A 23030-nucleotide genomic window follows, 5' to 3' on the forward strand; every position below is an offset into this window, starting at 1 on the left:
TTGATGTTCAATACTTAGAGCAAGCAAGGGATTTTGTGGGTCATAGCAGCACTTGAGTTTATGTCCCTAAGGAAATATATAAAATTACATCCAGATTTTACTGCAGCATTTTACCTTTTGGCTTTATTTTATGTCTATGAAATTTCAGTAAATATACTAGCAATAAAATCAAGTAGGATGTCTCCATCTGATTTGGGAACTATGTGGACCTGGAAGAATCTATCAAGCAAGAAATGTTATCCTTATGAAAGATGTTATTAAGAATAAGAAAGTAGCTTTTGCCATTGAATATGGTAGACTTAAACTTAACATAAATTAAGGGAAATGTATATTCTTATAAAATGAAATTATAATGGAAAGATTTTTTTAAATCCTCAGGACAAAGAATATTAATTAATTACTTGTGTCTACCTCCACAAAAGTTTCATAATAAAGATTACTGTTTCCATACCAAGTAAAAAAGACACAAATGTAGTAATAATCACATTTACAAACAAAACATTATTAAAGTAGGAGATCAGAAATTTCTGAGTTAGTATGTTTACCACCCTATTATATTAATACACTTTAAAGTCATATATTATGGGCAGAGAAACCTCGGTATATAGAGAAACTAACTAATTTGCCCCAGATCCCACACCTGGCCACTGGCAGAACCAGGATTTGAACCCAGGGAATCTGGCTTCTATACCTAGTTGTCTGTATAACACACTGTTTACAGAAGCAGCAGGGGGCTGTAAAAGATGACTCAGGGCATGGAATAAGCAAGGGTAGGGAAGAGAAATATAGTTAAAGGAATTCTCAGACTCCTGCCCATATAATCAATACAGCAAATGAGAAAAGTTCTATGCTTATTAAAAATTAAGGTACAGGTAAATAGTTTGACAGACATTAATACCAGTGAGGTTCCTATTCCTGCCAGAAAAGGGTTCTACATGTAAAAGATGAAAGACTATTTTTTAACAGAGTGATTGAGTATATTCACAGCTCATAGGTTGTATGCGTGTTTTTTTATTCTTAAGTTTATTTATTTGAGTAAGAGGGTGTGAGCATTAGCAGGGGAGGGGCAGGAAGAGAGGAAGTGAGAGAATCCCAAGCAGGCTCCACACTGTCAGCGCAGAGCCCAATGCAGTGCTCAAGCCCACGAACAGTGAGATCATGACCTGAGCCAAAATCGAGAATTGGACACTTAACCAACTAAGCCACCCAGGCATCCCTATGTTTGTTTTTTTAATGAAAATACAAAATGCTTATAATTTATGTCAGACCACATCAAACACTGTATATTATGTCTCATATAATCCTGACATTCTACTGCAGAACCAGCCCTCTACATCATAACCCTAAGAACTATATCCTTCCCTACTATCTTTTTAAAAACATTTTTTTACTGTTTATTTACTTTTGAGAAAGGCAGAGAGAGAGACAGAGAGAGACAGAGTGTGAGTGGGGAGGGCCAGAGAGAGAAGGAGACACAGAATTCGAAACAGGCTCCATGCTCTGAGCTGTCAGTGCAGAGCCCGATGCAGGGCTCGAATTCATGAACCATGAGATAATGACCTGAGCCGAAGTCAGACGCTTAAGCAACTGAACTACCCAGGTGCCCCTATTCTTCCCTACTATCTAGCTTCTGTCTCACACTGTCTTGTATATTCCTTATGAGTTGGAACTGTCTTGTTCTTTATAATATCTTATTACATTATTATATTGTATCTTGTATTATACCTTTGTTATTCATTATGTCAGTACCAAGTTGGCCTTCCATAAATACCCACTGTATGAATTAATAAGACAATGGTAAAATTCATTTCCCCCTAGTACTAATGAATTATAGTATGTTTGCATCTTGCAAACATGGGAAAACAGACTTTCATTCTTATAAATATTCAAAATTATTGACTCTAAAATATCACAACTGACCTGAGATACATATAAATCCAGAAGAGAAAAAAGCTTCATTGTATGAAGATAAGTTGTCAGTCTCGGCGTAGACCGCATGCATGGACATGTATGAACAGGCACATTCCACGTAGTCTGAAGTGTCCTCAACCACTTTGCAAAACTGACTGTCAGACAACCAGCTAGGGCAAAAACACAATGGTCACTACTGCTCTTTTATCAACACTTAGGGTATTGAGATGGCTTTTAAAGTAAAAGTAACTTACTGAACTTAAGTGTTCTTTACTCAATCATTTAGCATACCAATTTTCAAGAAAAAAACACTGGAGGGAATATCTTGTCTAAGACATGACACAACAGATCCCACAAGATACCCCAAGAAGCAGCCTAAATACTAACCAAACCTGCAGAAGCATTCCTGATACCAAAGCAGCCAGTCCTCTCAAGAGAGCAGTGCCAGCACTTAATCTAAAGCAAACACACCCAAGTGCAGATGCACTCCTCCCTAGCATTCAAAAATACCAAAAGATGGACAGAGCCACTACGTGTGTAGTCTTCACCCTTCTTCAAACAATCCTTGTAATTTTTTTTGTTTATTTATTTATTTTTGAGAGAGAGCGAGAGAGAGAGAGAGAGAGAGAGAAAGCATGCATGCACGCTAAAGCAGGGGAGGGGCAGAGAGAGGGACAAAGAGAATCCCAAGAAGACTCCTCACTGCTAGCTTGGAGCCCAATGTGGGGCTCGAACTCAAGAACCGTGAGATCATGACATGAGCCAAAACCAAGAGTCAGCTGCTTAACCTAAGGAGGTACCCAGGTGCCCCAATTCCTTTGAACCACATAAATTACTTAAAAGATTTTCTACGTTTCTTTCTTCATTTTTGTTTAAATTTTGAAGCCAGTTATATTTCATAAATGTTCTCCAGCGTTCTTTCAAAAGTTTCCTTCTATAATATCTGGCTTTTAACACAAAAACTTTGTAATGATTACAGCAAATACAGGGTTAGATGCCAAGCCTTGTGATCATTCCTCAGTGACTCTTGGTTGAGCCTCCTCCCTTTGATAGTGCCTCTTGAATCCTTTACTTTTCTAAGGACATAAAACTTCTTAGCCACAACAGCAGATTCAAGTTTGAAGCATTCATTATTAGTTATGTATCAAGGATGGCACAGTATCTACGTATTAAGTTTAAGATCTCTCACCAGGCATTCGAAATTTCAACTAAAAGATTTTTACACAAAGAAAAAGACTAACCAGAATTTTGCTGTTTGGAGGACAGTTACCCAACACAGCTGTTAAATGTATTTAGAATTTTAGTCTGTGCAGGTGAAAGTCAGAAATAAATAGAGCCTAGTGACTAAGCCCTCTGGGCCAGCCATGCCTGACCCTACAGCACTGATGGAGCTTCAGGCATTAGAACTGCTCAGAAACTGGAGGCCCTAGGCCAAGGAGATTCTACAGAAGAATCATTCTCTTCTTCTCATTCCTGTGCATGGTTTAATTCTAAAATGTACTCTAAGCCACATGTGGACTAGAATTATAAATTCCTGCTAATTCCTCTAAACACAGAGCATCAGATTCAGAACTATAAACCAGATGGAAGAGGCAAAAAAAATCTCCTTTCCTGCCCAACAAATTAACCAATAAACAAAGGAAGGTTATGTGAATTGAGTAGAACTCACACTAGGTCCAATGAGAGCAGTTATAATAAAGAAGTAATGTGTTAAACACATCTTTAAATTGTTGGGCTACACTTGCTACCTGCATAATGCCAATTTCCAATGCTGCTTTGTCATTTTATTGCAGGGATTTTTCTCCACTCTAAAGTCTCACCTGAGGCTACCCTGTATGTTCAGTACAAAAATTGGGCTCAACGGTGGTAAAATGGGGAAGGACTGAATTTTTATTTTAAAGAATTATTAAGTACCTTGCAGCAGCCTGATTCCAAAGGAGACACAGAGACGTGTGGGGAATAATCCTGGGCTCAGCAGCATAAATCCTATAGAGAACTTCATTGTTGTCAGTCAAGAGTTGTGAACTCTGTCCTTTCACACTCAAAGATAGTACCTGTAATAACAAAAAAGACAGAAAAATGGTGTTTTAAAATCAAAGGAAAAATCAATTCTGAACTTTGATTCATTTTCCTAGTCACTTAAATCACTTGCTTACTGCCACTACTTAAATAATTAGCTTACTTAGGAATGCAGGGAATCTGACTGGTTTTTCATTGCAAACATTTTACCTCCACTTGAGTTACCGAGCCATCTTCTGCAGACAATGCTCACTTTAACTGTCTGGCTTCATCATGAGTGGGGAACAGAATATGATATAATATTAGTGAAGGCTACATTTTTCACTTTCCCCACTATATATATTTTCCTCAAGAAAACATGAAGGAGCTATTTCCAACTATATTTGAGACTGCACATTCTACAAATAAGTTCATGAAGATGGGACATGTTTCATAATTAGCTCACCATGTGCAGTCCTGACCACAAATCTGATCGAGCAAATGCATTCTGAGGAGTGTGTCTACTAAGGAAAAATCAGATTCCAACCACAGAATTCTTTAAGTCATAGATTACCTTATTTTTCAGGGCATGAAGACTGTTTCCAGTTATAAACCACTGCTGGCTGCTATACTCTGTAAACTGGACTAATTCACAAGTCCTTTTTCCAGCCATTATTTCTGCATCTGGAACCTCCAATAACCTCTCTGGAACTCGAATATAATCACCTTCTTTTCCTTCAAACTTGTGACCATTGATTTGTTGAGGATACCAGTGAAGAGCCAGTATGGACAAATAGGGGCAACTGTTAAGGATGGTCTTGCTTCTGTAACAGAGAAGCAAAAGGCTGTGAAAAAAATGGCACGCATTTACGTACTCATATGCACTTCTATCTGTTAAAATGCATTACACAGGGGCTCTGTTCTTTATGCACAACCATGACATTACCAACCCAGAAGCAGTAAAGACAATGTGCTTTCAGTTCTTTTATGGTTAACTGTCAGGAAGGATTGTTTTCCACAGAACTTTCGGCATCCTTTTCCTGATTCCCCTTGTAATCCAAACCACGGGTTTTAGAAACTGAGAGCTATTTCACGGATATCAGATACAATCTGTGTCTTTTCTGTGTTAGTCACATCAGCATTGGTGGAATGGGTTGAGGAAAGGGTGCACCATTAAACTGAAACCTCTGCTTTATTTAAGAATATTGTAAACCTTATACACCCAGAGCCACGTTTTCATCAAGGGTTTACCTCATCTCTTTCTGCTCCATCAGAGCATTTCAAATCCAACCATGTGACTGATAAGAGAAACTGCCTAGAGCTGGGATCTTTATCCATTCAACAACTCTGTTTTAAACACCCTAGGCATAAGATGGGCTTAGTGAAAGTGCTTCCAAACCTCAGTTTGTGTTGAAATCACTTGGAAGCTTGTTTGAAAATACAGATTTCTAAATCACATCCCAGAGTTACTAAATGAGAATCCTTGCCTGGAGAGGAGGTTAGGGGTCCTACAAATCTTTTTTTTTTTTTTTTTTTTTTTTTTAAGTTTGTTTATTTATTTATTGTGAGAGAGCATGAGCAGGGGAAGAGCAGAGAGAAAGGAAGAGAGAGAATCCCAAGCTCTCTCTCCACGCTGACAGCACAGAGCCTGATGCAGTGCTCGATACCATGAGATTATGACCTGAGCTGAAATCCAAGTGTCAGATGTTTAGCTGACTGAGCCACCCAGGGGCTGGCCCCTCCAATCTTTTTTAACCCCCAAAGAATGTAATAAATCTTGTCTTGGACCCATCATAGTTACAAAGAAGAGATACAAAGATGAATCAGATCTGAAACCTGCCTAAAAAAATTTGGAGAATATTATGATTTTAGGGTAAAAATTGTGCATTAAATGTTAAAAGTTATATGGGCCACAACAAGCAGAGAGTATGTATAATTAAATAATGGAGATAATGATGCCCTGTCAAAATCCCTAACCTGGGAGATGGAGCTGAGAATTTTAAATAGAAGATCTAAGGAAGAAAAGGAAAGGAGGGGAGGGCTTTTTCTCTAGTTATATTCTCTCTCTTTAAAAAAATCTTCCATAATTTTAACTACCACATTTGAATCAGTGCCTTCAAATATCTATCTTTAATCCAGTCATTCACTTAAGCTCTAGACCCCTGTCGTACAGGACTCCTAAATCATCTCAAGCTATGTAAACCACCCACACCTTCACAACAGCTCACCAAAACCTCATCTCTTAATATCCTCATTCAGCCTCTCACATCTTCACTGGTGACTCTAAGCTACAAGCTGCAGCCCCTGCCCTGGTACAATGCCGCTGAGACCAGCGGCCACATGGCTGCATACCTTCTGCCCACTCTCCCTGGAATCTAATGAGATTTAGTCCATCAGCGTCATCCTGGATGCCATTCCCTTGGGATACTGAGACCTATCTAGCATGCACTGGCTCTACCCAGCTTTGACACTACAGTGCCAAATTCCTGGCCCATCTGTCTGGGAAATAACTATACTCCCCCTGATACTTTAACCTCCTATATCTACACCCTTCTACCACACTCACTTTAATCAATCCCACAGTCTGTTTGACACCCCAGCTGATGTGAAAGGGGGAGAACCCCACATTAACATGTAGAATGGTACCACTACAAATCCACTGACCAACTGCAGCTGGGCCCTCAATACACTGACATTGTTTTAACTTGGCTTCCAATTGTTCTAGATGCCATCATTCTCCTCAGCATCCCTGCTCAATTCCCAAATCCTTCACCCTCAGTCACTGCCACTGAATACTGCTTAAGACAATGTATAAATAACACACATTGGAATGGTCAACATCTTTAGAGTTTTCCAAGTAAAAAATCTGGTGTTGATTACTCTCTTATTTTTGAAGTTTATTTTGTCACCTATATGGTAATTTTACCACTAAATTGTTTTCGAAGTACCATCTTCCCCATGTCCCTGCTTCAATTTCAGGCCTCATCTTACCTGAACAATCATCCCCTATGTAGTCTTGCTATTTCTTGATTTATCATCTTCTTCAGCCTTTGACACTGTCCTCGACATGATGGTTCTAAAATCCTGAGTCTGATTCTTTCAAACACACATGAATCCTACCTATCTTATTCTATATTGGGTCTTTTTTTTTTTTTTAATGTTTATTTATTTTTGAGACAGAAAGAGACAGAGCATGAACGGGGGAGGGTCAGAGAGAGAGAGAGACACAGAATCTCAAGCAGTCTCCAGGCTCTGAGCTGTCAGCACAGAGCCCGATGCGGGGCTCGAACTCACGGACCGTGAGATCATGACCTGAGCCGAAGTCGGACGCTTAACCGACTGAGCCACCCAGGTGCCCCTATATTGGGTCTTTAAAGGTTGATGATCTCCTGAAACACACCACACTATTCCTGGCTGACTGCCAATACACATGCTGTTTCCTTCTGGACAACTCAGAAGGAAAGGTAAGTCTATGGAGAGGAAACACATGGCAAAAAAACATATTGATTCATTTCTTTATTCTAGTCACTCATTATACCATAACCACTGAGGATCTGCCACATACCAGAGACCATTCCAGGCCTGGGAATACATTAGGCAACAAGGCAGAAAGGTAACTCCTTTTGTGTATCCTATACTCTTTGAGTTCTCACTATGCCTTTGAGGTCACAAATATGGGAGCCAACATTCAAAGCAGGGTAGATGGCTCACATGTAAGACAATCTCAATATCATAATGATCTTGCACAAATATGGAAAAACAAAAGGAAAAGATTGGCACTATGGGGAATTATAAAGTTATAAACTATTTGATTTCATTGAACAACAGAGGTGAACACAGTTCAAGAGAGAAAAACAATAAAGGATGTTTTTTAACCACACACACACACACACACACACACACACACACACACACACACACATACTGGCCTCACTGCAAACTTACATGAAGTAAAGAAATGATCCATTTCAGAGGTTTCTGAAGACATTAGGGACATGTATAAAAGGTAGTGAGTAGCTGAACTAATCACTGGTCTCAGACAGATATTTAGGACCAGTGGTGAAGACTGGAGAAGGGGCCTCCTAAAAAGGTATGCAGAGCTTTGCTGATGAACTCCATTAAGAAAACCTCAATCCTTAGGACTCACTCATTAGAGTTAAGAGTACAGCATAAAAGGATGCTGGTTTTGTACCTTAACCTCAAATCAGACCCCAGCACTAACCTGGGATGAAAGTCGTGGGCACTTTATAGCCACAGGGGTGGCTTGTTACAAAACAAGTGGTTACAGTCTCTTCTGACCACAAGGCATAGTGGTCAGCAGGGGATGGGGAATTACGCAGGCCTGAACTGACATCTCACCACGACTAATCGTGTGACCCTTGACAAGCTGAGTTAAGGTCTCTCCACTTCTATACCTGTAAATGGGAATAATGAAAGTTCTAGCCCTATCTTTGACCAGCTGTTTACAATGATCTTTTATAAGAAGAAAATATAATTTTTAGTAAGGATTAGGTTGAACCATATGAAAAGTTCAATATATTATACTTTCTTTTACCTACAAAAAAGGCAACTTCATACTGTTCAATCTAGTACAAAGTTGAGGACTGGAGCAGAGGTACACTTAATACCAGTCTTCTCATTTTATTCCTTGATCTCCCTTGTAACCTTTTATATCTGGATTGACTATTTCTTTGAACTTCATGTGTCTTGGGATCTAAGAGCTAAAGCTAAAAGTTTTACATATTCAACCCATATATTAATTTGTCAAAGTTTATAAAAGGCACTAAGTAGATGTCTGAAATTATTATACCAGATTTTTAAAATATGGCCTCCAAAATATTCCTGAATTTCAATGTGACTTAAATGCTGATGAAGGCATTAAAAGGAATTACATAAACACTTTTAATCAGAGATGTTTCATTAAATAATAGTCACTGCTTTTTTATTTCTATTTATTTATTTTATTTCCACCTTAATTTTCCAATTGCACTTATTCCCACAACTGCTCTCTTCTATTAAAGGTAAGGGCAATAATATTTCTTTTTCTTTCTTTCCTTCCTTCCTTCCTTCCCTCCCTCCCTCCCCCTTTCTTTCTTTCCCTTTCTTTCTTTTCTTTCTTTCTTTCTTTCTTTCTTTCTTTCTTTTTCTTTCTTTCCTTCCTTCCTTCCTTCCTTCCTTCCTTCCTTCTTTCTTTCTTTCTTTCTTTCTTTCTTTCTTTCTTTCTTTCTTTTATATCCAAGTTAGTTAGCAAATAGTGCAATACTGATTTCAGGAGTAGATTCCAGTGGTTCATCCCCTGTGTATAACACCCAGTCACTACTTTTTAAATAGCCTGTATTACTGTGTGAGAATTGGAAGGAAATCTCCATTTTTAACCAGCTTCTATTGTCAGCCATTTTTATATTAAATCAAATAGAAATAAAACGTTTTTAGATCACTTTACTAGTTATCCAATTAACTTTCTGAATGTAATTTAAAATACCATGACTTCTGAAGAACACTAACATATAGTTACAAAATTAATTATATAGTTGATAATGAACATGAGCCACATTTTATTTTTTCCTTTTCCTCTTGCTTGCTTTCTGCCATGAAACAACTACTCCAAAGTTGAATAACACTGGGAGAGCTGCTTCCAAATACATAAAACTGGACTATAACTTCACCGCAACAGTACATCAAAACATGTCTAAAAGTTGGAATCACCTTCCTTTTTTTTTCTCTGTTCAGAATATATCTTCTATTATATCATAAGAGTAAGCAATAAGCCATTTTTTTAATTCTTAAAAGACCCTTCAAAACAAGAGGAACAGGAACGTATTGCTGACAGGATACATTCATTTTTCTTGATGTAGTTACTATGTTTTCTTCAAATAATTACTTCATTTGCCCATTAGATACAATGCATTGACTGTATAATCCTTAGTTACACATTTAAATGTGAATTTGCATTGCATATTACTTTGTAAACTATGAAGGAATACATATCAAGTATGATTTAAAAATACTTACTTTTCACCAGGAGAGCCACAGGTAACATCAGTCAGCAGAGAAAAGGCAAAATTCTCAGTCACTTCAATGAAGTGACTGAATCCCCTAGTGTCTTTGCGCTTTGGGTTAATAAGAGCACAGAGTATTTCATAAAAAAGATTTCGATTTTCAATACTGAATGCCTGGCTTTTTCCTTCAACAGTTATCTAGAAAAAAAAATTCCAGTATGAAAAAAATATCTTCAAAAATAACCTGCTTAAATGATATGTATGGTACAGTACATGTTCTTTAACACTTCTTTAAACTAGCAGAGGCGCCTGGGTGGCTCAGTTGGTTAAGGGTCCAACTTATGGCTCAGGTCACCACCTGGAGGTTCGTGAGTGCGAGCCCCACATCAGGCTCTGTGCTGACAGCTGAGAACCTGGAGGCTGCTTCAGATACTGTGTCTCCTTCTCTCTCTGCCCCTTCCCCCCTCCCCCCTCTCTCTCTCAAAAATAAACATTAATTTTTTTTTTAAAAAGTAGCAAAATAAGGAAGAATCTATGAAGAATTTAAGAAAAACTGGTGTAAAAATATTTCAAATTTACTTGCACTTTAAAAAGCATAATCATTTCTTAAGAAAAGCCATGATCAGCAAAACATATTTTTTTATTTAATAGCTAGATGGTTGCATGGATCACTTATTCTTAACTATAATAATGAACATCACAAATATTAAAATTAATCTCACTTTTGGATCTACCCGGGAAATAAAAATAAGTACAAGAATATTTGCCAATAAAAAAGCAAGATTATTCTTGATTATCTGGCTTTCAATGAACAGACATCACTGCCTATCACTAAATTTCTCAAACATCAAATAAAAATATCCTTTTCTAATCAAGAGTAGTCAGCAGCTCCTGGCATTCTTTCCTTTATCTGGAAGTATGAGGCTTCCTACCTTAAAAAACCAGGTTATTTGTTGTTTGAGGGACAAGGAGAGTAAGAGGAAAATAGCTTTCATGATTTACTTTGGTTTTCTTTGCCAGAATGACAGGGACCACATCTTTATTGTTAGATTAAGCACAGGTATAAAGCCATTGATTTGTTATTCCATTATTCTTATATACCTGAGAAGTCTCTATAAATTTTTCAAAATCCAGATTAGTCATCACTTTCTCTGTGATTTATACACTGTGCCCCACCTGTCAATAAACATCACTCTCTTTGTAACTTGCACATACCTTTATTAATGAATTTTTGACAACACTGAGATGATCTGTCTGTTGCTACTACCAGTGGAGTTTTAAAGTTTTGTAATTTACACAGAGCCAAACTGATAGCTGAACTCAAGATCTAAGTTTATAAGAATATCCATCTCAAAGATAGTAAGGAAGAATGGAGAAAAATCCACAAAGAAAAGATGATAAAAGATACAAAGTAAATTTATCTGGCAACAAAACAAAGTAAAAATTTAACAAATAAAAATTACAATGAAGAAAAGCAAACAGCTCACTGACTATTGAAACAATCAAACTGAATACAATGGAATCAGCTCAGGATATGCTTCCAGAACTCCCAGAAAATGTAACAGATAAATAAAACAAATCCATGAGATCCAACAAGCATATAAAAGAGCTGGCAGAAGCAAAAAATAAAAATAAAAAAAAATACCCCCCCCCCCCCAGAGTTCCTTGATAAGCTAAAGAAACAGTCATGTCTAAAAATGCAAAGCTTGTTATACTCAAAAAAAGAAACACCAACAGATGCACTGGGTGATTGTTAAATATTATTTCAAGTGTTAAAAAAAAATCCTACCAGAAACCAGATAGGAAAGAAAAATTACCAAAAGAGAAACAAAAATTCAGTTTGACATCAGACTTTTTTATAAATGAAATGCCAGAAGCCAACAGAGCAACATGTGCAGTTTTAAGAATTAAAGGTTGTCATCCAAGAATGCTGGAGCCACCCAACCTTCCATTCATATTCAAGGGAAATACAAAGTTTCTTCTGGTAAAGCACTCAATAAGTAAAACAAAGTGGCCATTTATATAATCCCTGCTTTGTATGGGTGCTGTGGTCAGCAGTGACCTATAACATTAGCTGTCTTTTCACTTTCCGTGGGGTGTATGCAGAAAGAAATTTTGTTTAACTTCAAACTTACATATTAAAAATGATTCATCCATGTTTTCTATGAATACTTTCATGGTATCAGTTTTACAATCTCTGATCTGTCTGAGATTTATTTTGGAATAGTGTTTAGGATAGAGATCCAGCTCTATTTATCTTACAAATGGTTAAAAACAGCTACATCAATAACATTTACAGAATAAAAATTTTTAACCCATTAATCTGAAATGTCACTTTTATGATGTGTGGAGTTTTCATATGTGCTTGCATTTATTTCTGTACTTTCTGTTCTCTTTCATCCTCTCAGTGTCTATGTCTGCACCAGTGTCACTGTGTTTTAATCGCTGCAAGTTCATAATATAGTTTTCATATTTGTGGTGTGGTGAGGTCCCTACCATTTTTCTTCTTATTCACAAAATGTCTGCCCATTCTCACATGTATATCCTCCAGGTCAACAATGACATCACTTTGTCCAGTTTAAAAAATACAAAATAATTTACTGATATTTTGATAGGGACTATATTGCTTTTATAGGTTTATTTACAGGAAACTGTTGTCTTTATGATGCTGAGTCTTCCTATGGTGGGACAAGGTATAAATTTCTCTTTACTCAAGTTGCTCAGGGGAATTCAGGAGAATTTTTCAATTTTATTTATATAGTATTAAGTATAATATTATATAAAACATATTATAAAATATATAAAACTATTGAATAAGTCAGCTACTCAAATCACCAGAATTAAATAATGACATACATATAAAAATTGAATTTGAGAAGACAATATGCCATACCTTAAAAAAATTTTAATAACAATACATTTTGAAAACAATGTTTGCTAATGATTACTCAAAAAGAATTACAAAAAAAGTTAATTATATTTTTTCATGAGTTTCTTTCATAATTCAGTTTTACTACTCATGACAGATCCAATGAAAAGCAAACAATATGTACTACTTGACAATGCTAGTTAAAGAAATATTGATTCTACACCAATAATATACAGTTCTCTTACATAGCTTACTGAGGAAATAGAATATCCTTATCTTCTCTAAATCACATGAAATAAGGTTCTCTTTTCTGAAATGGAGCTACTGTGCATTCTTTCCCTCTTCTTGGCCAAAATCAACGTGTTATTGTCCTAGGCCATTTCATTATTAGAGAGTTTAAGTAACAATATTTCCCACCGTGAATTCTTTTTTTTTTTTAAGTTTATTTATTTATTTTGAGAGAAAGAGAGTGTCTACGAGTGGGGTATGGGCAGAGAGAGAGGAGAGAGAGAATCCCAAGCAGACTCCGTGCTGTCAGCACAGAGCCTGATGCGGGGTTCGATCCTAGGAACCGTGAGATCACGACCTGAGCAGAAATCAAGAGTTGGATGCTCAATCGACTGAGACACCCAGGCACCCCATCCCATAGTGAATTCTTATCTCTAGAACTTTCTCTGCATGAAATAGCAGTCACTTCTCTTTGTTTTAAAAGCTATTTGGCAAGACTCCCTCTTCTTGCCTATGTACTTTATATTTTCTTTTCTACCCTTCAGGCATCGTATTTTAAGAGACCACATGAGAAGTAAAATAGGAATGATAATCTAAAACTCCGCTGTTAGTATTTTAAGTACTTAAAGGGTCACTATGTAAAAATACACCATTTATAAATTCATATGCATGCATTCAAAAATTTTCATGCTTGTACATAAATATATTACTAAGAAATATCTTGATTAAGAAAGTCCCAAATAAATCCCTATAGAGTCTTTTCCTTTAATAATAATTCTTTGCAGATCTCGTCTTTCATTTACATTTTTAGGATCACTTCCTTTTAATTTCATTACTGGCATTACTCTAAATAAACAAATGGGTTAAAAATAAGACCTGGTTGATCTAAGTCCACATCAATTTGAATGCCTGCAATCATTTGGTCATTCCTTATTTCTTCTTCTCTGAGAGAAGGTGCCCTGTTCAGTGCCCAGGAGGAGCAGAAAACAAGCAGAGAACAACAGCTCCTGTTCCATGGAAAAACTATGTAATCTAGTCCAAGTCCTTTCTACGGGCTCAGAAAACTGAGATGAAATCTCACAAGATATTCATCCAGCCTCTGGAGGTTAGCTTCTGACATCTGGTGCCCCCTTTCAGACAATGGGCTGTCCTTGCCACTACAGATTACTGATTATTCTCCAGACTTAAGATTGAGCTTTCCAGACAGACATCAGCAAAATTACAGTGTCTGATATGATGAATTCCATTCTTATGTTCATAAATTTAACCCTATCATAATTTGTTGATAACTAACATTATTTACTGTTTTGGTTTTTTTTTTTTTCATTTTTTAAATGAAATTTTACTAATCCAGCTGCTAACGCTTGCAAGGGCGTCTTACCTTGTCTGTTAAATGAATCACGGCGCTGAGCTGTTCATCTGTGTTCTCCATTGCCACTTTCATGCTGATGCTGTGGAGTACTCTGTTAAGAATGTCACCATCCAGGGGCTGCTGTAACTGATCCGCAAGTCCCCAAAAGGACTGTGAATCCGCATCAGAAACGAGAGTGATGTTAGCAGTCCCATATAGTTTATCAATTCTGGCCCCACCTTTTGGGTCAAAGAGAACAATCTGGAAGCGTTTAGGAAAAGGATTTAAAGACCCTGTGTCTGGTGTTAGGATGACATCCAGTATGGTGTTCCTCTGGCCAGGTTCAAAGACCAAAGTGCCTTCAGTTCTCACAAAATCCTTCCCTGAAAGAGCTGGAGAGATGAGAGTACGGCCAATTTTTTCAGCACTCCTCAACTCCTAGAAATTAAACAACACCACTGAAGTGAAACTGTTAACACCTCTGATTTTGTCCTGAACAAACTCTACCTTCTTAAACAAATCCTGTTTCTCTTAAACAAACTGATGGGCCATAACAACATTAATACTAAAACATGGGTTCTTACATTTGCTCTAATCTCCTAAGATAAATTAGAGAGATAAATACACAGTGATGAAATTAGGAAAGACAGATGCTCATGGAAGAGAACTAGAAAAGAGATGCCACTATTGCCTCATGGAATTTCTGCAGTTGTAAACACACTGAAAACTGTGCTTTATTTTTTTAACATTTATTTATTTTTTGAGAGACAGAGAATGAGCAGTGGAGGAGCAGAGAAAGAGGGAATCACAGAATTCAAACCAGGCTCCAGGCTCTGAGCTGTCAGCACAGAGCCCGATGCAGGAGTTGAACTCAGGAACGGCGAGATCACGATCTGAGCCGGAGTAGGACACTTAACCGACTGAGCCACCCAACTGCCCCTGAAAACTGTGCTTTAAATAATTCACGCTGCATAATAGAAGTATGGAGGAAATGAGAGAATATTTATATCTTCCTTCTCACCTAAAAAATTTGGGAGGATGGAGTTTGGAGGAGTACAAAGAAGGAAGACGGGAAGAAGGAGGAGGCAGAAAAAATTGGTCTCTTGTTGGTTACACTTAAGATACGAAAATGCCCTAAAGAATATTAGGTCCTGGCCATATGTACTTCTGATTTTCTCCAAATTATGTTATTAAAAGATTTTTTATTTTTAAGTGAAGCCTGAGAACTTAGGAAAGAAAAGGTAATGTACATTCATTCACAACTGAGCAAACAAATATTAAACCCTCGTGTGTGCTAGAAAACTGTGGACGCAGATGTGAACACAGAACACCTGCATTCATGGAACCTGTTCTAGCAGAAGATATAGGTAGTACAAAAGTTAGAGAATCAACAACATAATTTTACATGAAGATGAATTTTTTGAAGAAAAATAAGACTACAAAAGGGGATACAGGGTGATGGTAAGGGTACTATTTTAAAGAAGGTTGGTCATAGAAGATCCTGATGTGATATGTGAGCAGAGACCTCAGTGACATAAGCAAACAGGCCATAAGGGATCTGATGGGAAATATTGCAAAAGTCCTGAGATGGGAACCATCTTAAAATGTCAGATGAATGGGGCGCCTGGGTGGCGCAGTCGGTTAAGCGTCCGACTTCAGCCAGGTCACGATCTCGCACTCCATGAGTTCGAGCCCCGCGTCGGGCTCTGGGCTGATGGCTCAGAGCCTGGAGCCTGTTTCCGATTCTGTGTCTCCCTCTCTCTCTGCCCCTCCCCCGTTCATGCTCTGTCTCTCTCTGTCCCAAAAATAAATAAACGTTGAAAAAAAAAATGTCAGATGAAGAACCAGGAAGCCAGTGTGATCAGGATGAAATGAGAAGAAGCTGACATGAGAGAGGTGGGCAGGGTCAGACCATGTACATCCATTATACAGAGAATGGCAGGAAGACACTGGGGATTCCAGCAGTATAATGACACATTTTATCTCATATTTTCCTGAGTGTTCTGGTTCTTGTGCACAGGCTAGAGCAGGGGGTGAACATGGAGGCAAAGAGAAGAGATGGGACTTCTGCATTACTTCATGCAAAACACAGCTATAGGCCTATCTAAAAATAACTGGAATTGGTGATGTTTTCACTCTCTCATATCTTTACATCCCTTAACTTTATGTCACAAATACATAGATATAAAGGAGCTGATGTTAAGACAATAGTATTTATGTACAGAGAATGCTGACCCACCAAAAGTATGCATGCTACAGCTACTATTTGACTATATTATCTATGTAAAGTAAAATGAAAATTGATATCTTTGTAACAGTATAGTAACTTAGTCCATAATTATTTTCTCATCCTTGCCAGCTACTAGAAAATAGAATTTTAGGTCTCTGTCCTCTACTTATGTCAGCATTCAGAGAGACAAAATGCAGTGGCAATGAAGGAACAGGAAAATAAAGTACCAGAAAGGTGAGACTTTCCTTTCTGTTTTTAAATTACATTTTTAATTTTGAGATAACTGCAGATTCACATGCAGTTATGAGATGTAATAAAGAGTGATCCCCCGCACCCTTTATTCCAGGTCACTCTTCGGTAACATCTTCCATAACAATAATATATCTAGGATATTGACATGAATATAGTCAACATACAGAACATTTTCAACACAACAGGGATCCGTCATGTTGATTTTCATAGTGGTCATAAAAATGCTACGAGTTACATGCCAGTGACAGCATGTGTTTTTCAAGGAATCATTTATGGTGAATCGAGAAAGAATATAAATGAATGCGATAGATAAGCTGGCATTCAGATTCTTATTTTGGAAACTTCAACCTTACACTGTCATTTGAGCACATTGAACTAGTTTAAAATGTGCCTCACATCTCTTTATCATCTGTTCTTGTTCTCCAGTCTCTCTTCTTCTAATCTACAAAGTGGCAAGCATATGATGGTATCTATCTCACTAGAGAAGAAGAGAATGAAACATGTATTTTCCCCCATTCTTCTTTGGTATCTTACTTAAATGCTCAAAAGAAAAAAAATACTAAAATCTTCCCACCATGAATCAAAATACTTCACTTTGTGTCCATACCACTTCGAGCCTATTTAGAATGAAGTTTCTTTCTTTTCTTAAAATGTTGATTTTTTATTATTTATTTCTTTGAGAGAGAGACACACAGAGAGAGAGTGCGGAAACTCAAGTGGGGGAGGGGCGGAGAGAGAGAGAGAAAATCCCAAGCAAGCTGCATGCTGTCTGTCAATGCAGAGCTCGATGAGGGGCTCGAACTCACAAACCGTGAGATCATGACCTGAGCTGAAACTAAGAGTCAGACGCTTAACCGACTGAGCTACAAAGATGCCCCACAGAATGGAGTTTATTTCCAGAGTTTCGTATGATAGAGAGTTTCATCTTCTTGTTTGCCAAGCTATGGACTCTGTCATAAAGACAAGCTTTTCTGCCTGGCAAACTTCAGACAGCTCACCACCCACAGCTCTGAGTCTCATCTCTCATCCCTGACTCACATGATGGCTACAGAAACTGGCTACACATAAATTGTACTTTAAGCACAGAATGTTCTACATGTTTGAGCCACCCAAGAGTGATCCAACCAAGTACACGGTCTGGGGCACTTTGTAAAAACAGCAACAACAGCAACCACTTTTGAAACTGGGAGGCCTAAAGGGTCACCAGGTTTGGAATCTTGAAACAGGGGAAATGGCAGCTGTGAGCAGAATGATGGTTTTCAAATTGTGGATTTCGTCGAGTTCGATGAGTGAAGGAAAAAAAAAAAAGGAGGGCTACGGTGGGCACACTCTAACCCCCACAACTGTGCTTCAGGCAGAGCAGATACACTCTTGTTTTCATGTATTAGTGTTTTGCTACTAAGACAAAATTTAAAGAATAATGCCGGAAAGGTGTATGATGCTGTCTGGACCAATCCTAGGGTCTGGTCATTGAGTGTTAACCACACGGCTTTTCTGAGTCTCTGGGTACCCCCTACTCCCTCCCTTCTCCCCAGTAGGAGGGCTGTGAAAAGTGGCAGCGAGACCTCATGAACTTACGGATTTAAAGAAACGTAAAGGTCAAATAGAGCGTGAAGTTTTGGAGAAGTAAATTTTCAACCAGTTCAGATACAGAACATAACAAAGACTCTTACTTTTTGTTTCTGGTCTTTCTCAGTTACATTCTGAAAAAATTCTAACTCTCTAGAGATTTTATAGAACCGTTTTATGTAAGACACTTTGCATTGTATTATCACCTTTTTCAAAAAAAGAAGTATAAAAGACTATCACTTTAGAACATGACCTAAGTGAAGCCGAACTATTTCAAGGACAAAAAACTTAATGTAATAAATACAGTGTGAATTAAAATGGTATCATGAGAAAATACTATATCAATTATTCTTTTTATGACATATGTTACAAATAAAGAAGGAAACCATAATGTGGGTTGATATATATTCCATGCTCACCTGGGTACTGAAGTTAACAGACATCATTAGTCCTGTCCCAGCATCTCTGGCCACCTGCAAACTGATTAAAGTGGCCTTCTTATGAGCCACTGGCAGTCGAGAACCCACAGAAAAATACACGAGGCTTTGAGATTTCTCACTCCGTAAGAATTTAATTTGTGCAAATCTGGCACTATTGTTTATTGCTGCCCCAGCACTTACTTCATACAATTCCACAAAAAAATGCATTTCAACTCGAGGTATCTGACAATTAGAAAAAGAAAAAAGGATGATTACTAATATGTTTCTATTTTTACATAATGATGATGTTCAGAAATAGTATTTATGTGCATAATTATAAAAACAAACACATCTGGAGATACAGTCTGTAGAATTACAGGATCAAATTCTTATGTTAGATTACAAGAGGGTTTATGGTTTTGGTTTTTCTTTAAGAAACACCTTCACTTTCCTGGGTGAGCTTCTTACTAGGACATCAGTATCAGGAGACAACCTATGTGTACTTCAATAAGCAAAAAGATAAACATTCCTACAATGAAATGCTATTTAGTAGTTAAAAGGAATGAACCATTTCAATACTTTTCAACATAGATTGATCTGGAAATATGCTAATAAGTAAAAAAATCAAGTTACATAATGATATGTATAGCATGATACAATAAGCGTAAAGTATAAAATTAGATAAAGCTTACTACATAGTGTTAATGGATACACATTTACGTAAGGATTTGAAAGTAAAATAGTCTCCTAGTTATGGAATGAATAAGTCATGGGAATAAAAGGCACAGCACAGGGAATACAGTCAGTGGTACTGTGGTGGTGTTGAATGGTGACGTATGGTAGCTAAGCTTGTGAGCACAGCATAATGTATAGACGTTGAGTCACTATGTTGTATACCTGAAATTAATGTGTCAGCATTAATTAATGTGTGTCAGCAATACTCAAAAAAAATTAAAATAAAATAATAAATGACAAAAACCTTACTATGAAAATTTTTTAAAATCCCCAAATTTCACTGTGACAGTAGTTGGCTTGGGTAGAGGGGTTGGGTTGGGGATAGGCAGGGCATGGAGCTGAAGAATCATGCTGGGAATAAAGGAAATAGAGAGCTTCAACTTTTGTAAGGTTTCATTTTTAAAAGGTTATACAGAAATATGACCAAATATTGATAATAGTCAATTCTGTAATCTTATGTATTTTTAAAAATTTTCCCAAATTCAGTATCAAGTAAGTCTAAATTTAGTCTGTTGAGTTATAGTTTGTCAGTTCTTCTTAACAATCTCAAAAAATTTATTCTCTAGAGCCTGAATCCATTTTGTAACGTACTGTCACTCACCTGTTTTTACTTATTCACTCTTTCACAGTAATCTAAAAATCTTAGCAGTACCTGGCATAACTCTAAGAAGCTAAGCCAATACATTTCACAGCTAAATGTGTCGCTGTCTAATTTGACATAATGCATTGTTTTTACCTACCAGGGGCTTTTTTCATCCTTTGTTTTGTGATCATTTTAATGAGAATCATTATGTCATGAAGCAATAAGATGAACTTTAATACCATCCAAGAGTAAGTTGAATCTTAGTCACCCAGTAAATGAACTTAATCTCATTTTATTATCTGAAGAAATATATTTAGCTTCCCCATGGCATATATCATTCTTTTACTTTCCCTGATCAACTGTCAGTAGTATTGAAATATAGAGAGAACAGTACTTTTCCCACCTTCGAGAAACTAAATTTGGCAAACACAATAAACTAAAACACTAGAAAAGTACGGGTAACTATCGTCAGGAATTATTATTCTCTAATGGCCAAGTAAACTTGAGTTCACAAACATTTCATTTAGTCCAGGATGTCAGCATATCACATTCCAACACAGACTCTTGTCTTTATTTTCTAGCGAAGTATTTCTTTGCTTTATGATGATGATTACAACACTACTTATAACCACTCAGAGTCAAAAGAGTATGTTATAATCTAAGAACCATCTAAAATGAACAGTGTACAGATGGGTGCCAGCACATAATTAGACCAGAGACAAAATGAATCTTCCAGTCTTATAAAATACTCTACTCAAACAATCTGCCTGAATTATGTTCAGAATCCAAAAATTGCAGATCATATCTGAACTTCTCTAGACTTAAACATGACGTGGAGACTTCACAAGAACCCATTACATGTGTAATGGCCAAAAGTTCCTTTCTTCATCAGGTCAGAAGCATTCCAGGGTAAGGTTTTGCTCAACTACTATAAAATTATTTTCCATGGGCCCAGATCTGCTCAGAAGCAGACAAACTAGTAATAAAATAATATCTTACTTAAATATTTTTAAAAAATATTTGTGGGTTAAGAGTATGCCTCCTAAGTGATTTAACTATCACCTTTACACATTTTGCTAACATAGAACCATTAAGTACAGCAACAGGGGAAGGGGAAATGGTCTGGAATTCAAACGACATGTTCTCATCTTGGGCAAGTAACTTACTAAGGAAAGTTACTTAAATTCTTCGTAACTTCAAAATGAAAGTAGTACTGAATAACTATAGAAATGATAACTAGAGATATGACGGAGTAGAAAAACTTTATGCTGGGGGTCGGGGGACTCAAATGAATTTAGTAGAAACCACCATCAGTCAGTGAAATCACTCCATGGATGTCATTCCACAGTGTTAGGTTTCCAGTGTTTTAATAACTCTCTAACCACTAGTGCTGATGCATCTACTTCTCAAGTCACTGAATTGCCTCAGGCTCTATTCCCACCCACTCTGAAAAACAATAATACAACCTTCTCTTATGAAGAGCCAACTCATTCCAAGAACTGTGCAAGGAACCTCTCTCATTCACAATTTCATTTAATCTAACAATGCTCTTATTTTTTTTATTTTTTTAATGTGTATTTATTTATTTTTTAATATATGAAATTTATTGTCAAACTGGTTTCCATACAACACCCAGTGCTCATCCCAACAGATGCCCTCTTCAATACCCATCTCCTACCCTCCTCTCCCTCCCACCCCCCATCAACCCTCAGTTTGTTCTCAGTTCTCAACAGTCTCTTATGCTTTGGCTCTCTCCCACTCTAACCTCTTTTTTTTTTTTTTTCCTTCCCCTCCCCCATGGGTTTCTGTTAAGTTTCTCAGGATCCACATAAGAGTGAAAACATATGGTATCTGTCTTTCTCTGTATGGCTTATTTCACTTAGCATCACACTCTCCAGTTCCATCCACGTTGCTACAAAGGGCCATATTTCATTCTTTCTCATTGCCACGTAGTACTCCATTGTGTGTATAAACCACAATTTCTTTATCCATTCATCAGTTGATGGACATTTAGGCTCTTTCCATCATTTGGCTATTGTTGAGAGTGCTGCTATAAACATTGGGGTCCAAGTGCCCCTATGCATCAGTACTCCTGTATCCCTTGGATAAATTCCTAGCAGTGCCACTGCTGGGTCATAGGGTAGGTCTATTTTTAATTTTCTGAGGAACCTCCACACTGTTTTCCAGAGTGGCTGCACCAGTTTGCATTCCCACCAACAGTGCAAGAGGGTTCCTGTTTGTCCACATCCTCACCAGCATCTATAGTCTCCTGATTTGTTCATTTTGGCCACTCTGACTGGCGTGAGGTGATATCTGAGTGTGGTTTTGATTTGTATTTCCCTGATGAGGAGCGATGTTGAGCATCTTTTCATGTGCCTGTTGGCCATCTGGATGTCTTCTTTAGAGAAGTGTCTATTCATGTTTTCTGCCCATGTCTTCACTGGATTATTTGTTTTTCGGGTGTGGAGTTTGGTGAGCTCTGTATAGATTTTGGATACTAGCCCTTTGTCCGATAGATCATTTGCAAATATCTTTTCCCATTCCGTTGGTTGTCTTTTAGTTTTGCTGATTGTTTCCTTTGCTGTGCAGAAGCTTTTTATCTTCAAGAGGTCCCAATAGTTCCTTTTTTGCTTTTAAATCTCTTGCCTTTGGGGATGTGTCAAGTAAGAAATTGCTGTGGCTGAGGTCAGAGAGGTCTTTTCCTGCTTTCTCCTCTAGGGTTTTGATGGTTTCCTGTTTCACATTCAGGTCCTTTATCCATTTGAGTTTATTTTTGTGAATGGTGTAAGAAAGTGGTCTAGGTTCATTCTTCTGCATGTTGCTGTCCAGTTCTCCCAGCACCTTTTGTTAAAGAGACTGTCTTTTTTCCATTAACAATGCTATTAT

General features: G+C 37.3%; 1 protein-coding gene across 4 annotated transcripts in view; it reads right to left on the reverse strand.

Annotated features, from left to right (window-relative positions):
• The window catches only part of ADGRV1 (adhesion G protein-coupled receptor V1), a 567138-nt gene that overhangs the window by 319560 nt on the left and 224548 nt on the right, over positions 1–23030 (reverse strand). For 3 of the 4 annotated variants that reach the window (XM_086696839.1, XM_086696829.1, XM_025925090.2), the window contains 6 exons: positions 18827–19069; positions 14387–14794; positions 9922–10106; positions 4484–4733; positions 3826–3965; positions 1921–2081 (listed from right to left, as the gene is read on the reverse strand). In XM_086696839.1, coding sequence (XP_086552965.1) covers positions 1921–2081; positions 3826–3965; positions 4484–4733; positions 9922–10106; positions 14387–14794; positions 18827–19069 — 1387 coding nt within the window. The remainder of the gene's footprint in view (positions 1–1920; positions 2082–3825; positions 3966–4483; positions 4734–9921; positions 10107–14386; positions 14795–18826; positions 19070–23030) is intronic. The other variant, XM_086696845.1, reaches the window with a different exon arrangement.

This window comes from Puma concolor, chromosome A1 (genome assembly GCF_028749965.1).
Source record: "Puma concolor isolate L17-30 chromosome A1, mPumCon1.1.hap2, whole genome shotgun sequence".
NCBI classification, from domain to species: Eukaryota; Metazoa; Chordata; class Mammalia; order Carnivora; family Felidae; genus Puma; species Puma concolor.